This window comes from Thrips palmi, unplaced genomic scaffold, assembly GCF_012932325.1.
Source record: "Thrips palmi isolate BJ-2018 unplaced genomic scaffold, TpBJ-2018v1 HiC_scaffold_16, whole genome shotgun sequence".
NCBI lineage: Eukaryota > Metazoa > Arthropoda > Insecta > Thysanoptera > Thripidae > Thrips > Thrips palmi.
Genome location: NW_023144625.1, coordinates 4,104,362 through 4,124,382, shown reverse-complemented (window position 1 = coordinate 4,124,382; position 20,021 = coordinate 4,104,362). Strand labels below are relative to the sequence as shown.

The 20,021-nt window shown below is 42.4% G+C and overlaps 1 protein-coding gene across 4 annotated transcripts in view; it reads right to left on the bottom strand.

Moving 5' to 3' along the window:
- Positions 1–9,624: 9,624 nt before the first annotated feature.
- Positions 9,625–20,021, bottom strand: part of LOC117642401 (NFX1-type zinc finger-containing protein 1-like) — a 38,350-nt gene continuing 27,953 nt past the window's right edge. Inside the window, exons 6-12 of one of the 4 annotated variants that reach the window (XM_034380565.1) lie at positions 19,716–19,899; positions 18,480–18,563; positions 17,672–17,943; positions 16,552–16,692; positions 16,292–16,466; positions 11,721–11,790; positions 9,625–10,552 (exon numbers count right to left, since the gene is read on the bottom strand). In XM_034380565.1, coding sequence (XP_034236456.1) covers positions 9,991–10,552; positions 11,721–11,790; positions 16,292–16,466; positions 16,552–16,692; positions 17,672–17,943; positions 18,480–18,563; positions 19,716–19,899 — 1,488 coding nt within the window. In that variant the 3' untranslated portion in view covers positions 9,625–9,990. Of the gene's footprint in view, positions 10,558–11,720; positions 11,791–16,291; positions 16,467–16,551; positions 16,693–17,671; positions 17,944–18,479; positions 18,564–19,715; positions 19,900–20,021 lie in introns of all 4 variants that reach the window. The other 3 variants (XM_034380566.1, XM_034380564.1, XM_034380567.1) reach the window with 3 other exon arrangements.

Here is a 20,021-nt window from a genome sequence, read left to right as displayed (position 1 = left end):
AATGGTGGAATCGTTAGTCACTAGGCCAGGCTTGACAGGCCACATCATGTTTTCGATGTCGCTTGTGCTTTAACCCCTCCCCCCCCTCGAAAACCACGTTAGGCCCCTACGTCGCTGTAGAGCAGTGGTACCCGGTAGGGTTGCGGTTCCAACCACGCAAGCTGGTCCAGGCAACCCACCGCAATATTGCCTGAACGTTTCAGCGAGTTCCGATTCCAGATGGCGCTGCGGCAGCGACCGCAAGGTGCAGGAGGTGGGGGTGCCCCCTGCCGGCGCCAAATCGTTTATCGCGTTGCGCGGTGGGTAAACGTTGTCCGATTTCGCTCAAACTTTGCATGTGTCTATACGGGACCTAGATGCATCAAAAAATCGACTTACCCGGAAAATCTATTTTTTTTGAAACAGCCTACCCTCCACTTCATTGAGAAGGGGGTAAAAATCAGAGGTTCCTGCAGGACCTGAATTTCACCATCTGGGATCCGGTCCGAACTTGCACCATATGTTGCCCCCTAGGGGCGGGGCGCTAGTGTGAGCAAATTTCACCAAATTTCGGAGCTCATGAAAAAAAAATTCCAATGCTAATCGCATTGCAAGGTGTTCCCATTTTTATAACTGGTAACTGATAATTTAAAATTGAATTCACAAGATTTTAATAACAAAAAATTTAAAATATATTTCATATGGCTATAGCTGTGTATTGGACCGTGCCAGTACCAACTGTTGTGATTACGAGAAATTCAAAAATTTCAAACTGCGCATGCGCTTTATTCAAAGTAACCGATAGAAAAGACTTCTTGTCAAACCTGATTCAGTTAAGGGGGGACATCACTCCAAAAACAGTGCTTTTGTAAAAACGTCATAAAAACTTAACGGAAAGAGATAAATTGTTCATATTTCAACAGATAAAGTACAAAACAACAGAAAGTCAATCTGCCAGGGCAGTAAGGGAAGGTGGGGACCCATGTATCACGGGGTCCCATGTATCACGGCGTATTTAATTTCAGTTTCGCCCGCGAGGCGAGTCACGTGGTGCGGAATCGAAACACTATCTAGAGAGCTTCATTTTATGGAAGGATGTGACCTTGCATCTCCAACAAGCATGGCGGCGTGACTAAGTGAAAATTTTGGTCCCCAAAACTGAGGGAAAGTAAAAAAGAAATTTCTTCAAACATCTTTCATCAGCTTCCTGCTGTGGAACATGGTCGCAATTTTTTGATGTGGGAGTGTGCGGAAGGGCTTTGACAACAATTAGCAGTGCCGAACAGCAACATCCGAGCATAGGTTCTGGCAGTACACCGCAATGTCCAGTGCTCCGACAAGTGGGGACCGATGTATCACATTTTTTGGGGTCCCATGCATCACTCAAATTTCATGTTGGAGGGCAATTAATCACGGAAATTTTCCTGTTTTAATGCCTGTGCTGTAATCATTGCAATTTTATAATAGAGTGACAGGCGACAGGTGTTACAGTTTAGTTACATTTTGCCATTAAACAAATACCAAAAATTGAGTGATACATGGGTCCCCACCTGTGATACATGGGTCCCCACTTGTGATACATGAATCTTCACCTTCTCTCTTTGACCTCAACTTACCTTAGGAATGGTCAAACTCGGTCAAACTTATAAACATATTGTAGAAATTAATGCTGCAAGGAAATGTTGCATAATTTGTCCTTTTTTAAAAGTTAGTTTTGAAGAAAATAGCTGTGATACATGGGTCCCCATGGGTGATACATGGGACCCCAGGTATGGGGTCCCATGTATCAAATACACGAATTTAGTAGATTGCGCTTCTTTGCAAAACCAGATGAGATACATGAACAAATTCAGTTGGCCCTTGTAGAAGGAAGATTAACTCACGCTTCTGACCCAAAACATTAAGTTTATGCCCAAAACCAAAATTTTGACACTCAAAACAAAAAAAAGTGATACATGGGTCCCCACCTTCCCTTACAGCGCTTTCGCTGAAAACACATTTTTAAATGTTAGGTTAGACCATTTCGCACTGTTGCAGCGCTGGACGCCAAACGGTTTGACGTAGAACAACGAAATTTGGTGACAGCCTTCCTGAGATGTCTGGCTATGGTGGGTACCTCAATCACATTTAAAAAATCATTTTAAGTTGTATTTGTTACATACCAAAAAAAATTTGTTCAATTTTTTTGGTCAAAATTGTTCAATTTTAAACGTTAAAAAAATAATAAAAATTGACCAATGCAAATTATTTTGCTACCCACCATAGCAGCATGTCGTAGGAGCTTCCATGATAAATCTCTCCGCTGTAGCTCAAAAACTGCGGCCTAGAGGCCTGCAACCGTTTGCAATTTCATGTTCCGAGAAAAACGCGATCAAAGTTGGGGAAACTGGGCTTATCCCCTATGCATGTCTGCGGCCCACAACCTCCTAAAACTGCAATTTTTTGAATTCCGGAATGCGGTTTTCGCCATACGACGCAGAAAAGAATGATCTATAATATTAACGAATAAAAAAAATTGCAATTTTTGATCATTTTGGAGTGATGTCCCCCCTTAACAGCATGATCACCCCACTCAATCTCACGACATTCAGTACTCATGTTCGTCAAACGACAGTCACTCGCGTTTTGAAACCATCCCTCCCGAGTTTATAAAATTTATCAAACGAACCGTCGTGCTGTTGTTTACGTTGTCAGAAATAACTGTTCCACACACTAAATGTTTATGTACCATTTTGTACGTGGTGATGCATGATTTTAAACTTGTGTGCCGTCGTGCATGAAATTGTGCGTGGATTTGCATAGATTCATGCATTTTCACGCACAAGGGAAGGTGGGGACCCTTGTATCAGGGTCATTCCATGGGGGTTCGACATACTTTTGCAAGTGATCTCTCCGATTTCGATGAAACTTTGCGAGCTTGTTGGCTATGGTCTGAAACCCCCCCAAACCAATTTTGAGCAAAAAATACCAATTTTTGAAAAAGTTATGGCTTGCGTCAGAAATTTTGATTTTCGTTGCAGACCTTTTTTGAAAACGCTGTAGTTTCTTCCAAAATGAAGCTACAGAGCTCATTCTGGGCGCATTCGAAAGGTATTGAATTGGACTTTAAGCCTTTTGCAACATTTTGACAAAAATTTTCAAATTTGACAAAAATTGAACAAAGTCAAAATTTTGAACACAATTTTCTCAAAAGTAGTATTTTTGATATTTTTTCTTTTTTGATATGTTATAGTCCATACTTAAGTCTAGCAACCTTCAAAATTTGGTTGGAAAAAATTCATAAACAAGGAAGAAAACGGTTTTGAGTGTTGCGATTCGGCAAATTTTCGCTAGTTGGAATGGTGTGAAGAAGAGCATGATGCATATTTTGAGACCGCAGGTTCTCGATCTTGAACTTGTAGTGTCACTCGGAACAGTTATCTGGGGTGCTGAACCTAAAAATAAGGTCAATTTTCGTTTTCGAAATTCTCAGGGGCGGATCAAGAGGGGTGACTTTTCAAAAAAATCATGATTTTTGGATGTTGCAACGCGATTTCTATGTTTTCAGGGGCGGAGATAACGAATCTTGAACGGTGTTGGATGCAAGTAAGCTCTAAAGCTGATCCAACGTATCGTCAAAACAAAAAAATGTGCAAATAGATGATCAAAAAGCCCCCTAATGTGAACATCTTTGGCCATTGCAAAAAGTTAAGCCAGCGTTGTTACCTGCACCCCTGTAAACATAAGAATTAACATGCGACATCCAAACATCTCGAATTTGGAAAAGTAACCCTCATTGACGCACCCTGTTATTGGGCTTACCAGGGGCGGATCAAGAGGGTTGACTTTTAAAAAAATCAGGATTTTTGGATGTTGCATATCGTTTTTTATATTTTTGGGAGCGGAGACAACTAATCTTGAATCATCTTGAATGCAAGTTAGCTCCAAAGCTGATCCAACGTATTGTCAAAATATCCAAACTTGGATAAGTCACTACCTTTGGCTCACCTCGCCCCTGGTAATCTCAACAACGGGGTGCGTCAATGGGAGTGACTTTTCCGAATTCGAGATGTTTGGATGTCGAAGTTGATTCTTATGTTAACAGGGGTGTAGGTAACAACACTAGCTTTACTTTTTGCAATGAGCCAAAGATGTTCACATTTGGGGGCTTTTTGATCATCTATTTGCACATTTTTATGTTTTGACGATACGTTAGATCAGCTTTAGAGCTAACTTGCATCCAATACCGTTCAAGATTCGTTATCTCCGCCCCTGAAAACATAGAAATCGCGTTGCAACATCGAAAAATCCTGATGTTTGAAAAGTCACCCCTCTTGATCCGCCCCTGAGAATTTCGAAAACGAAAATAGACCTTATTTGTCGGTTCAGCACCCCAAATAACTGTTCCGAGTGACACTACAAGTTCAAGATCGAGAACCTGTGGTCTCAAATATTCATCATGCTCCTCTCCACACCACTCCAACTAGCGAAAATTTGCCGAATCGCAACACTAAAAACCGTTTTTCTTCCTTGTTTATGAATTTTTTCCAACCAAATTTTGAGGGTGGCTAGACTTAAGTATGGACTATAACATATCAAAAAAGAAAAAATATCAAAAATACTTGTTTTGAGAAAATTGTGTTCAAAATTTTGACTTTGTTCAATTTTTGTCAAATTTGAAAATTTTTGTCAAAATGTTGCAATAGGCTTAAAGTCCAATTCAATACCTTTCGAATGCGCCCAGAATGAGCTCTGTAGCTTCATTTTGGAAGAAACTACAGCGTTTTCAAAAAAGGTCTGCAACGAAAATCAAAATTTCTAACGCAAGCCATAACTTTTTCAAAAATCGGTATTTTTTGCTCAAAATTGGTTTTGGGGGGTTTCAGACCATAGCCAACAAGCTCGCAAAGTTTCATCGAAATCGGAGAGATCACTTGCAAAAGTATGTCGAACCCCCATGGAATGACCCATCACATTTTTTTTTGTTTTGACTCTGAAAATTCTGGGTATGTGCAATATTCGAATGTTTTAGGTCAGACGCATAAGTTAGTCCTCCTTCTTAAAGGGCCAATGGAAGCTTTTCAGGTATCTTAGTTGGTTTTCGATAGGGGCGCAATCTACTAAATTCATGTAATTGATACTCAAGCATGCACTTACTAGCGCATACATGCCATGTACACGCTTCCTGATGCAGACAACTCCCTATCCCTTATGCACTAGATGCACGCTTCAGTTAGCGTGTACATGGCATGTATGCACTAGTTAGTGCATGCCTGGCAGGCATGCGCTAGCTAGAGCGTGCTTGCAGGCATGCTCCAGTTAGAGCATACCATGTACACTCTTCGATTTGTAGAGTACATGGGACCCCTGGCATGGAGATGTATCACCCATGGGGACCCACGTATCAGCTATTTTCTTCAAAAACAACATTAGAAAAAGGACAAATTATGCAACATCTCCTTGCAGCATTAATGTCTACATACAATATGTTTATAAGTGATCCAGGAAGCGGAAGAAGGGGATTTTGGCCATTTATCAGGAGAAAGAAAAAACTATAAGCAGGGAAAACTAAAACAAACCAAATGAATTTTGTAGATGATAAAAAATTCAAAAAGCAAAAGCTTAATTTTGAGAAAAACATCAAAAGTGTTAGATCACTCCTTAGAGGGTTTCTGTAACTTATCACTTTCCGTTGAAATGGAAAACAGAGACATCTCAACTTCACTGTCAGAAAAATCCGTAAAAAACGGAAATTTAACGGAGACTGTCCATTTTTTAACGGAGATGTCCGTTTTTTTGAATTATGGATTTTTTCCGTAAAAATATGGAAGTTATGTTTATAAATGAAATAGAAGCCTTACTTATCAAAAAGAACAGACTAATTCACGTTACCGATGGGTCGGGTGAGCAACTGATTAGGTGTTCCAAGAATGCGCCTTCCCTCGAGCGACCTCGCCTTTGGGTTTCCGTCCATTTACCCGATCCAAATGGCATGTGGTCAAGTGGATCTTCTAACAGTTTTGGAGAATATCACTTTCGTCTAAAAGGGCACTGGTTGCATTGACATCGAAGGTGGAAGGAGGGAAGTAAACCGTTAAAATGCGTTTATTTCTGCAAAAGAACGGTTCATCTCCATAAAAATATGGAAAATCTCCGTAAAAATATGGAAAATCTCCGTAAAAATATGGTAAATCTCCGTAAAAATATGGAAAATTTACGGAGTCTCCATTCCCAAAATTAGAGTAACTTTCTCCGTAAATTTACGGACTATTTTTCTGACAGTGTTGTATTCACTGAAAATCTACCGGCGTGACTTCGTGCCGCTGCAGGGGCGTGAATAAAGTGTCACGCCAATAAACGGCATGACATAAAAGTCACGCCAAAAATCGGCGTGACTCAAAAATTCACGCCAATTTTTGGCTTGAATTTCTTGTCATGCCGCTTTTTGGCATGACTTGTATCATAAAACTCGTTGCCATTCACGCCAAATGAGGGCGTGACTCACATGTCACGCCGGTTTTCGGCGTGAATTTCGTGTCACGCCAATTTTTGGCGTGACTTGTTGTCACGCCATAATTTTGACCATGTGTCCGACCATTACGTTTTCAGTGTTTCCTAAACGGAGTGGAATTTGGGTCAACTGGAACTTTAGTCAGCATAAAGCGCTTGTTACTCTGGTGTATTTTTTGGACTTAGCTCATTTTTCCATTTCAGTTTTTAAAATGAAGGGAGCTTAAGTTGACTTGATTCTTTTTACACCAGATTCATTAAAATACAAGTTGATTTATCTCCTATTGGAAATATTTTAAACGGAGTCATGTGGAGTTCGGTTGAGTTGTTTCCATTTTCCGCTACATTTAGAGCGTAAAAGGGGTCAAGTTGAGTTATATGCTTTTTCAATGTGGATTTTCTCCTTAACTGCAAGGAATGAAATCAAATAATTTGGTGTTATGATGTGAACCAGTCTAAGGCACAATAATTAGATAAAAACTCAATTTGGAGCTAAGTCAAGTTATTCCCTTCTTCCGCTTCCTGGACCGAATTTGACCATTCTTGAGGTAGCGTATCCTCCGGAGACGCAGCGACTGTGGACGGACACAGTGTCCTAGTCAAAGGACAACTCGGAGGTAACGGCCACGTTAAGGGGGGACATCACTCCAAAAACAGTGCTTTCGTAAAATCGTCATAAAAACCAAACGAAAAGAGATACATTATTCATATTTTAACAGATAAAGTATCAAACAACACAAAGTCTATCCGCCAGGGCAGTACAGCGCTTTCGTTGAAAACACATTTTTGAATGTTAGGTTAGACCAATTTGCACTGTTGCAGTGCTGGACGCCAAACGGTTTGACCTAGAACAACGAAATTTGGTGACAGCCTTCCTGAGATGTCCGGCTATGGTGGGTACCTCAATCACATTAAAAAAATCATTTTAAGTTGTAATTGTTACATACCAAAAAGATTAGTTCAATTTTTTTGGTCAAAATTGTTTAATTTTAAACGTTAAAAAATAATAAAAAGTGACCAATTCAAATTATTTTGCTACCCACCATAGCGGCGTGTCGTAGGAGCTTCCATGCTAAATCTCCCCGCTGTAGCTCAAAAACTGCGCCCTAGAGGCCTGCAACCGTTTGCAATTTCATGTTCCGAGAAAAACGCGATCAAAGTTGGGGAAACTGCACTGTTAGAAAAACTGCTGTTGGTTTACGACAAATTTGTCGTAAAGTTTCATAGCAGAAGTTGCTGTCAATTGAGAAAGATGTCGTAAGATAAAATGTCGTAGTCTGATGAAAGTGCTGTTCAACGATAAAATTATCATAGACATTGGCTGAACTCATATCCTCTTCACAGTCATTGGATCCAAATCATCAATCAACGACATTGTTGTTACATGATGACAATGTCGTTACATGATGACAATGTCGTTACATGATGACAATGTCGTTACATGATGACAATGTCGTTACATGATGACAATGTCGTTACATGATGACAATGTCGTTACATGATGACAATGTCGTTACATGATGACAATGTCGTTCAAAATTGTTTGACTCCTAGCATTACGATGAAATAATCACAATTGCCATATTGTCAAATATTCCGTCAAAAAGTCTCAAAACTTAGCGAAGAAGTGAAAAATGTCAAGGTCAAGCTTTTACGACAAAACAGTATGCGCAAGAAGATTTTTTAAAATACAGCCAAAATAGGCTCAAAAAGACTCTTCGACTGGGTTCAGAGCCTGGCATGTGCCTTCAAAAGTCAAATTTTAGTCTCCTCGAAGAAAGATTTTATATTCCGGACAAATTGTGACAGTGGGATCCATTTGGAAAATAGCAAGATTTTCACCAGAACCTCCCCTTAACCTTTGAGGCAGACTGGTGAGCAAAAACACAGCTGTTCGTCATGAAAGGTTATCAAAATAGCATTAAGTTTTCATGCTAATTAAGATGTGCCTTTCCCAGACTTTTTGCCGGAATATTTGACAAAATGGCAAATGTGATTATTTCATCGTAATCCTACAAGTCAAACAATCTTTGAACGACTTTTGTCGTTTTGAGATGAAATTATTGTTTGATAACGATACTTTTATTGTTTTGATTTTGAGCATATTCTTTTGTAACCATACAATTTTGTATTCTTAAAACAAGTTTTTTGTAATATGATGGTTGTTTTGTTTTGAATTTTGACAATTTTGTCGTCTTATAACAATCATGCTGTTGAACTTTTTGTCGTTATCCCACAACTTTTTCTAACAGTGTGGGCTTTTCCCCTATGCATGTTTGCGGCCCAAAACCTCCTAAACCTGCAATTTTTTTAATTTCGGAATGCGGTTTTCACCATTCGACACAGAAAGGAATGGTCTATAATATGATCTCATAAAAAAAAGTTGCAATTTTTGACCATTTTGGAGTGATGTCCCCCCTTAAGTGCCGGCGGAGCCTCGCTGCTTTCGGTCGCGGACGCGCCAGAGCCCGAGGTGTCCGAGCCTTGGACAGGGTGCTGGACAGCCGCCCGGACCACGTCCCCCTCCTGTTGCCAATCCCGCAGCGTGGGCCCCTGCCCCGGAGGTAGCCGCTGCTCCCTCCTCTCCTTCAAGGTGCGGTGCACCACCGTCATCCTCTGCATCGTCCTCCAGCTGCTGCAGCAGTCGCCCTCCACTCGTTGGAGGCCTCCCTCAGCGGCTCGCGAGCGTGGGCGTCCCCGGTTCGCGCCTGGGCCTGAACAACGCGGTGCGCAGGTTGGCCCTCGTCGCCCTCCTCCCTGCAGTGAGCAGGGACCGCGCCGCATTCACCGTGGCGTTGGCGAGCTGCCTCCACTCCAGCGGCCCGCCGCGTCGAGCGCCTTCTGGTAGTCCGTCCTCACGCACCATCGCCGACCGGTTGAGCAAGCCGACGTCCCACTGACGCCCCGGCGTCATATTTCATCATTCCAATGATAAACACAATTAAAACCGCGTATTTCGAGTGCTGACAAAGTCGAAACCATTGAATTTGTTAACAGAAGCGCATGTGTTGGAAACTACTTCGCGTTTGGCCGCGGAGGGATATGAGTCCCCCAACCCGCCTCTCCAGGCGACCGTAGGGACCCTCTTTCTTGCAGGTTAATTCAGGTAACAGGTAAACGGTGAGTGGGGCCATATTCCAGAGATAAAGCAGAACATTTTTGTATGTTGTATGGATTTATTACGACAGCCTCTGAGGACATTTTACACAATGGCCGGTCGTCGAGAAGTTCGCAGCATTTGACGGGAGTGAGATTGACGCCGCTATAGTGGCCGTTTGAAAACATGATTCTTTATTCATACTGACATGGTCGAAGTCACGAGTTTGAGTTACCCTAAGCACCACTATGGAGCTGAGGTCTCGGAAGAAGGGAATCTTGCTCTTTGGCTCAACCTGAACCCTGCAAACCACCCGATGATCGGCCGACCTACAGGCTATACTGCATGGTACAATTATTCTAAGAGTTTTCAGTCGCTTCATTCAATTAACCGGTTACAGCAGTCCATTTCCATTAGTCAACAATCTAAGTAGAATTAAAATACTTTTTGATTTCATGTGCCAAACGTTTCCACGTAGGCTTCCAACGTTCAACTAAAACATCCATGAACCCATAAATCGCAACCCCCAAGCCCATGTCACCAGAGGAAGGAGCAGGAATTCTATTCAGACCTCTGAAATTGAGTATCTTGACTTGGAGTGCCTCATCAGTATCCTCACAATGTATCAATCCTTCCTTGAACCATTCATCCACAAGTTGGCTCCCTTCTTCCGCTTGCATCTTCTTGTATCCCCAGTTCCTGACACTTTTCTTCAACGATGCCAGTCGTCCCTTCAGCCCATCTCGCGTCTCGTGATCTCCAGGTTGCGGATTTCTTGTTTCGAGTTCATCTTCTAACTTAGTCAAACTTTCCTCTGTCTTCTCAACCAGGTCTTGGCCCTTATCTAAAAACGCCTGTGCGTTCTGCACCGCGGCGTGCACTCTGCAGACGCAGCACAGAGCCTTTTGGAAGTGGGCCGGAGACTTGCCGCCGATCGTTCTGCCGTGGCGGCACTTCAAGGGCAGTGGCCCGCCTGTGTTCACAGTTTTCAGACGCTGTCTATGTGGGAAAAACAGGGTTTTCGACAAAGGTTGTCCAAATCAAACCAAACTTCGTTTTTGGGTTCTCCTTGACCCAAAGACATGTCAAAAAAATTTTGAAATTTTTTCGACAAAATTTGTCGAAGTAGGAAATTTTTTTTATTTTACTCAAAAGACGCGGCAATTGATTTTGAAAAAAAAATTTTTTTTTCAAAGGTCAACTAAGGAGGAACATTTTGAGTTGTGTCCCATGTCCTGGTCTTGCTTAGTTTAATTGATACCCACCATTTTACATTACGTGTTTTTCTCATTTTTACCTAAAAAATTAAAAAAATGCCCCTTTGCCAGTCAATTTGATTATAACTAGAGTCAAACTGAAGATATTTTATCTTTGTGAACCTCCTTCCATGCCTAACACACTATCTGGTTCCCCAAATAAACACAGTGTGTCCCAAAATACTATAACGGATCATTTAACATTACACTTTGGAATAACGAGCACCATGTCTATTGCTGGAGCAGTAGAGCAGCCCAACTATTTGTCACTGAAACAAGATTATTTTTTTTATCCACTTGTGAAGATTAAAGATTAAAACGATTCATCCTTCACAAGTGGATAAAAAATAATAATCTTGTTTCAGTGACAAATAGTTGGGCTGCTCTACTGCTCCAGCAATAGACACGGTGCTCGTTATTCCAAAGTGTAACGTTAAATGATCCGTTATAGTATTTTGGGACACACTGTGTTCATTTGGGGAACCAGATAGTGTGTTAGGCATGGAAGGAGGTTCACAAAGATAAAATATCTTCAGTTTGACTCTAGTTATAATCAAATTGACTGGCAAAGGGGCATTTTTTTAATTTTTTAGGTAAAAATGAGAAAAACACGTAACGTAAAATGGTGGGTATCAATTAAACTAAGCAAGACCAGGACATGGGACACAACTCAAAATGTTCCTCCTTAGTTGACCTTTGAAAAAAAAAATTTTTTTTCAAAATCAATTGCCGCGTCTTTTGAGTAAAATAAAAAAAATTTCCTACTTCGACAAATTTTGTCGAAAAAATTTCAAAATTTTTTTGACATGTCTTTGGGTCAAGGAGAACCCAAAAACGAAGTTTGGTTTGATTTGGACAACCTTTGTCGAAAACCCTGTTTTTCCCACATAGACAGCGTCTTCAGGACATGGTTCCACACAGCAGACCCTGACTCCGTCAGACACTTCAAGTCACCCACCAGGAAAAACCCTGCACGAAAAGAATATTAAAACGATCGGACAAAGGGATCATGTTATTCTTTCAGACGGGGACGTGCCCAGCAAATGCCGTTTTCACACAGAGCAGCTCCAGTTAAAAAAAAAAACATTTCTTGTCCGGGGACACCTTTAGATCCGGCTCCCCTGTTTTGGTTCAACTAGTGAATACTAATTGCCGAAACATCAAAAGGGCCGGATCCCACAAAGGTTGTAAATTCATTAGGGGTGCAAAATCTCTGAAAAATAATGGCTGTTTTTGAGGGTTTGGAGATTTGTGGGATCTCGGAACCTGCCTGCCAAAAAAAACAAAAACAGCCCACATGATTCCCAAAACTGCCCGAATCTTCAGTGAAAATAGAGAAATTGAGCAACTTTGAGACCCCGTAGCGTCCAAACCCAACCTCGTAGAGCCTCCGGCGACCCGACATTCGAAAGAACTCACTTTTATGTTCCGAAAAAATCATATTGGCAGTTCTTTTGGTTCCGAGATCGCATAAGGCCCCAAACCCTCAATAACAGCCACTTTAAAATAATGTGCACCCCTTCTAAATTGACAAACGGTGCTGCATCTGACCCTACTGGTGTTTCGGCAATAAGTATCCACTGGTTGAAAAAAAGGTGGGACCCAGATCTGTAGGGGTCCCCCGGCCCCGGCCAAGTATTTTTTTTTTTGTCTGAAGCTGTTCACAGTGTTATTCAACGAATGTGACGTCATGTTCGAACAAACTAGGACAAAATTCACATTCTAATAAATTTGACGTCTCGTTCGTTGAATTACAGTTTAACATGGTGGCGCCAATACGGGGCTTATGTCGTAAGCAGCTGCTTATTTAAAAAGTGGGATACCGCAAATTCGGGTAATATGGACCCAAGGGGAAATAACTTTGAATTTCGGTGTACAAAATTTTGAATTTCGCATGAATTTCGGTGAATTTCAGTGAATTTCAATGAATTTCAATGAATTTCAATGAATTTCGATGAATTTCGATGAATTTCGTTGAATTTCGATGAATTTCGATGAATTTCGATGAATTTTGATGAATTTCATTGAATTTCACTGCAAAATTCATGAATTTCACAACAACATTCATGAATTTCATCACAAAATTGAGGAATTTCGGTGTGAGACTTCGTTGCCGCTGGCCTGCAGAGCGACTCCGCATATCACCTTCGTCGCTCCGTCTCTGTCGCACTCATGGGGCGGCCCGCATAAGTGCGAGAGAGACAGAGCGACGAGGCTCTGTGCGGAGTCGGTCGGCAGTCGGCCGGGGAGCTGTGCTGGGAGCTGCGAACGTGTCTGTCTCCCCCAGCGCGCGCAAGGCCGCCAAGCTAGGCGACGAGGCGCGGGCGGCCACGGCTCAGACGAGCCCCGTTTGCACCGGCGGGTTCGGCAATACTCGGCTTCGGCTTTCTCGGACCTCTCTCTCGCACAGAGACTCGGTTGCCGAGCCGGGCCGGCTCGCCACGAGCGGCAGTGCCGGTCTCTAGTCACAAATATACACACACTTTGTAACCGAATGGGGAAGCCCTCTGAGTTTTCACGAGTGCGCGACAAGCTCAGTTGAACCAACGCAAGGGAAAGGGCGCCCGATTCTCCATTGAAAAGTGCAGCCATCCGGCAGTGTGGGTTGCGGGCGAGACCCAACCAGGTAGTCCGGGTCGGCCGAGAGAGGAGCGGTCTTGGCCCCCCAAGGACAATTGCCTCTGGCTGCAAAATGTAAATTCGCTTCTAGAAGTCTAAGAGTAAAATAAAGGAGCTCGTTCAATGCGCCATGAAAAGATGTACAGGAGCAGTTTTGAAATTCAGTTCTAGGTCTAGGCCTTCGGGAGATACACAAGAAAATGTGGTTCTATAATTCCGTAATCAAATTGGGTTAAAACTCAAAAATATCACAAAATCCAAAAATAAAATATGGCGTTAACCGCGTGGACATGAGGAAGCAGAATATGGCGCTTAAAGTGTTGAAAAATTGAAAGCGACAGAAGTTAAAATTGGAGACAATAGGAGGAGTGCACCGCGGCAGGCAGGCCGACCCTCGCACCAACACACATTCACACACACACGCACACTGGCTCACTCTCGGGGGGGTCTCGGGCGGGGAAGAGAGAAAACAGACGACAATGGCGTTTTACAATGAGGGGTCTTTGGGATGAATAGTCTTTGTTCACAAGTGGCTCACCCCAGTGATCTAATATTTTGCTTTACATTACAAATCTGAAAATTTCAAATTCGTCTTCCATTCCTTTCACTGCTTCAGAAACATGTTCGAATGAATTTCTAGGCCAATTTTGAGGGCAGCTGAGGTCCCAATATCCTGACGGCGTGGCGGGCGAGGGAGGCTTCTCGGCCCAAGGATGCAGGTCGCCGCCCCGGCTGCCCCCTCCCCTCTCCCCCCCCCCTCCCATTCCTTCCCTCGGCAGGGCTCCTTGACCTTGCCTAATTGCGGGAACGTCTGCAAACAGTGTGTCACTTCTCTGGAGACTGGGCCTTTTTCCTGGCCGTTCTTTAGCGAAAACCTTCTCGAACCTTCTGGAACGGCTTTCGGACGGCCCCCTGGCCGCCCGGGCATGACGTAGGTGAGTGCTCACAGCACGCCTAGCAACGCGACGGAAACGCGGGGATACACTCGCGCCAAGCCAAGGGATGAACATGGCTACTTTTGAGTCCCGACGCCGCGGTAATTTTTTCAGGGCCTTCCAGCCGCAACGGCCACTCAATGCTAGACGGGGTTGCTTAGGTCTGTAGACGGTCATGTAGACCGAATCTAGACCGAGAAAAATCGAATGCTTCCGACGGTATTAGAAGCCAGGCTGCTTCAGCCTAAGCGCGCACACCGGAGAGCTCTTACCGCACTAAATTACAAGAAAATTGCATGAAAATGATTGTTTTTCAATGCACTTCCACGTTTTGTACAACTATTATTTAGTTTTTGTATCAATTGATATACTTTTATCCATTTAAATGAATCTTAATTACTTTTGGACCATAATTCACGTGGTTTCTTGAATTCCGGATCAAATATCATGAATTTCAACGAATTTCAGACCGCAATTCATGAATTTCGATGAATTTCAATGAATTTCGGACCGAAATTCATGAATTTCAATGAATTTCGATAAATTTTAGACCAAAATTCATGAATTTCAATGAATTTCGTGAATTTCAATGAATTTCAATGAATTTCGATGAATTTCAATGAATTTCGGCTTGAAATTCATGAATTTTGAATTTCGGTGTACAAATTTTCAGGAGTTATTTCCCCTTGTATGGACCACCAGTGGGTAATGTGGACCGCTCCTAAACTTTTTCTAAATGATCAGTTCGAGCCAAGTAACTTACAAGTTCGAATGCTAGTGGCCCTAACGGTTTACAATGCCAGAGGTAGGCGACATCACCGATCACATTAAGGGGGCTCATACATGTTAAAAGCACTTTTTAAAAAAAATTTTTGATGTAGACGGATTAAGATTTTACAATTTCTGTGTTAAAATCCTTTTAGATAATTGAGTAAGCTTCATTTTGGCTTAAGGGAAAGTGACTTTGGACATTTTTTGGAGATTTAGTCGAAACGTTTAAAATTTTGCTTCTCGTAAGATTTTGTTCGCATACTTGCTCAGATCTGTGGGGAAAAAATCAGGGAGACTCATCCCCAGTAGTGTCATAGAATTGACTAGAATGGGCTTTATATCTGCAATAGTTTTCAAAAAAAAAAATAAAAAAAATTTTTTTGTTGAAAAATTTGTTTAAAAAATTGTTAAAAAAATTGTTTTTATTTTTTTTCTTTAAAACTATTGCAGATATAAAGCCCATTCTAGTCAATTCTATGACACTACTGGGGATGAGTCTCCCTGTTTTTTTCCCCACAGATCTGAGCAAGTATGCGAACAAAATCTTACGAGAAGCAAAATTTTAAACGTTTCGACTAAATCTCCAAAAAATGTCCAAAGTCACTTTCCCTTAAGCCAAAATGAAGCTTACTCAATTATCTTAAAGGATTTTAACACAGAAATTGTAAAATCTTAATCCGTCTACATCAAAATTTTTTTTTTAAAAAAGTGCTTTTAACATGTATGAGCCCCCTTAAAGAGTTTTGGGGGTGGTCCATATTGCCCGCTTTCAAAAATGAATTTTAAATTTAAGTTATCTACAGCGTAACTTATTTTTCTTTAGCCGTTTCCGAGATTCTAGGCACCAAAAATCCCGATAAATGTCAGGTTTGCACGTCCTGGTAGCAGTCACTACACCGTCTCTGTTTTAAAAGGGGGGAAAAGGAAGCACTTGGGAACAAAAATAAAACAGGAATTTCGAATGCGTTTTGCTGCACTGCTAAATATTAATGGATGCCTTTCGGACTGAGGCGCCCGCTGCTGTTTTATGGGTTTGTGCATTAGTATCAGGGCTACCTGAGACGGCACTGAACCGTGAGCCCGTCGTCGTCAATGCCTCCTAGACGAAAACAAGAATCCAGGACCTGAAGAATTCAGATACATACCATTCTTCGCTCTGCTCAACGCAACACATGTTCTGTTGTCCTCTCTTAAGAACCCTATTTTCCCCTCTGGATTACTTCTGACGAGGGAAAGTATTATAATCGTATTTTCCTCGCCCTGAAATCCATCGATGGTGCACACACGGATGCCGAAACGGGTCCCTCTGATCTCTTCAATCTGTCATTCATACAAAATGCGAACAGTTGATTCTGCGGGTTTAAATTGCGATAGGGTCGGTGACTAGCGTTAAACGGAAAGTTACCTCCTTGGAGATGCAGGCAATCTGTTTCCTGTAAGCGGCCAGGATTGTAATTTCCTCTGCAGGATGGCCTTGAACGAGCAGATAGTGGCACAGCATGGCAACCATCTTTGCTTCCCAGGGATTGTAAAACCCAGATCCATCCTGGAAAATTCAAAGCGTGTTAATCGAATTTACTCAATCATCATTCATTGTCTCAAGGGATATATCTCATAGAATAAGGGTTGGACCCATGAGTGGACACAACTTGCTACTTTGCCTTCCCTCAAAGCACTGTCAATCCTAGTGTAGGACAAGGACATTCTTGGACGCCTCCTTACAGAATAATTTTTACTGTCAGTGCAGATCCGAGACAAACCTAACTGTCAATGCGGATTGAGAACTATCTTAACAGCAGAGATGGCTAAAACTGTTTATGAATTATCTTCACTGCAAATAAGTGAATCGCGTTATCCCTAAAACACAATGTCCACGTTTTTGTGACTCAAACTATTTAACAAGCTCTTCACTCTCATTCCAGGAACGTGACATCACGTTGAAACGAATGTGACAAAGTGTCACGTTCGTTTGAGCATTGTGTCACATTTGTTTGGGTGTGAATTGGCTAAAAATCAGCTTGTTCACGTTCAAACGAACGTGACACAATGCTCAAACGAACGTGACATTTTGTCACGTTCGTTTCAACGTGATGTCACGTTCCTGGAATGAGAGTGTTCGTCAAAAAGGTTTGTGTCGAGCGCCATGGCCTTAAGTAAAACCGATATTCACATCGTGAGCAGTTAGGATGGTTCTGAATCGACACTGACAGGAGTGTCTTGGATGTTGCTCGGGCAGTTTAGATTGTCTTAGAGCTGCACTAACAGTAGGATTATTCTATTGGGGGGCGAAGACATTATGTCCTACACACTAGCAAGTGTCGATCAATCATGTTCGTTCCTACGCCTGGAAGTGTCGAGCACACTGCCTTACACTTGAAAGCTTGAAAAATCAATGTTTATAGATCGATGAAGAATCTGTGTCTACGCCAGCAAGTGAGTGCTTGTCGTGCACTTGGATTAGCTGTGAAGACGGTTCTCGGCTCTGGTTCCGCGCCAATGCCCATCACACGCAAGCAAGCACACACCTGCACCTCGCGCTCCTGGTGGTCAAGGAAGAACACGGGCACTCGCAAGTCCACCCCTTCGACCGGGGGCCTGTTGCGAGTGGACTCGTGGTCCGTCAGGGCGGGGTAGATGCTCCTGATGAGGTCGGCGATCTCGGGCCGCATGCGACGCTGCTCGTTCAGCATGGGGCACGTCACGCCGTTGTTGATGAGCCGCTCGAAGAGGGACAGTGTCAGGTGGTGACTGTATCCCAGGGCATTGTCGCAGATGGGACGCAGCTGCTTGTGGTCTCCTGTGGCGACATTATGGTCAATGTGCGAAAACTATTTTTCTTACAGCAAATCTGAAGGCAGGTGCTCACTTCAACAGGTTCTCTTTGGGAAACGAAAGCAATAATTACAGGGCACTCCCTTCAAAATCAGGCCAACACGCCAGGCTCTGCCCGTGATTTTAAGCGTCACAGGAATGATTTTGGTTGGTAAAATACGTCAATAAAATCAAGGCGTGCCCCACTTAAAAAATCTGTACGCTTGGAGGCGGACAGTCCGACTGCATCAGAACAACCCACAAGTAGGCATAAAGCGCGACAAATTCATTCGGAATCCCAAAATACCCGGCCCAATCAAACATTTGTGGCTTGTTAAATTTTGAGGTGCTTGAACAGAAAATTGTCGTTTGTAATCAATGTTTTTTAAGGCTTTGAATTAATTTAAAGCACACATGCAGCTGTATTTTGATTCTACGGCCCTCCTTATTTTCAACTTTTCTTTTCGCCTGTCTTGGTGCCCACGGTAAAAAAAAAGACCTTTGACGTCGCAAAATACTCACCCAACAGGATCAAGTGCTGAGCACCCCGAGGAATAGATGCCAAAACGAAACCCTCCATTTCTCTGGCTGCCTCTTCAACTATAACTTAAAAAAAAAAGACGATCATTAACAGACGAAAGAAGCAAAAACTCACTGAGAATGAAAGAGTCATGATCATGATTAAATTTTGGGCGATGAATTCTTTATTACCCAAATTTGGGTCATCATAATACTATGGAGCCATGTGGATAGCTGTTGCACCTCACCCAAATTAGGGCGAGGTATACTTTACTTTATCACCCAAAATTGGGTGAGGAAGGCTACCTCGCCCTAATTTGGGTGAGGTGTAACAGCTATCCACATGGCTCCAGTATTATGACCCAAATTTGGGTAACAAAGAATTCATCGCCCAAAACTTATTGATCATGACTTTTTCATTCTCATTGCTCACATTACTTCTGCCAGGGGGCGGCAACGGCCTAGGAAGCGCGTGAAGCCATGCGCGAGTAAGGTGCATTGGTTACTTATTTTGCTTCGATTGTAAGATCTAGCCCATTGATTGCAAAACGCTTTGCACAGATCAAAAGAGCACAAAATTTGGGGTGCATTTAGGCCTAGTAGACTGCCCGATACTTCCAATTCAACCGAACACAAGGGTGGAACCATTTACATCAACATGGCGCATTCGAGTTTTTCCTAAACTTTATGATTTCTCGTGTTTTTAGGTGTTTTCACTGCACCTTAATAACAGGTAAGGTGAGAGTTTGGAGAAGAGCAATTAGCCTTATGCACCCTAGATTTCAAGCCCTTTCCATCGGTGCAAAGCATTTTGAAGAACACAGTCTAGTTTTCATAATCTCGAACAAGTGCGCAACCTCTGCACTGACGGCGCGAGCATCGCTTCACGCCCTTCCTAGGCCGTTGCCACCCCCTGCTTCTGCGAGTAGAAAAATGTTTCAAAGGATAAGAACACAAAATTTTTAACGCCAATAACTGTTGGGCCGGTCCCTTGTTATCACCCTCTTGAACGAACGAGGCTTGGACTGCACGCATTATTATAATTAAAGTTCGTTCGATTTTAATTTTTTTAGGCCTCACAAAGGAAAACAGTTTGTTATGACCAAGTATTTTGAGCATACATAAGCTTACAAAGAAAATACTTCGTAAATTACGAACTATTTCTTCGTATAATGAAGTAATTTAGTTTCTACAATGTATGCTCAGAATACTTAGTAAGGTTTTAAGCGTGTGCCTTACCGACTTTGATGTGAAGTGAGTCCAATGTTGGTCGGATATAGGCTGCACGGGTGGTCGTCATGGACAGTACGTCCGCGCTGCGCATGAGCTTCAGCCTCTCACTGGAACTCATGTCTCTGTTATACTGGTCCTGGAGAGGCCCGTACGTTTCTTTATCGTGTTTTTGAGAGTATCCGTGGATAACCTGAAGAGGACATTCCGTTGAAAAGAGAATAAAAATCATGCAAAAAATAGTTTTGTGATTCCGTTCTACTGAGTGATGCTACACTTCTGAAAATTTTCACATTTATTTCTTAGGCCTTTTTG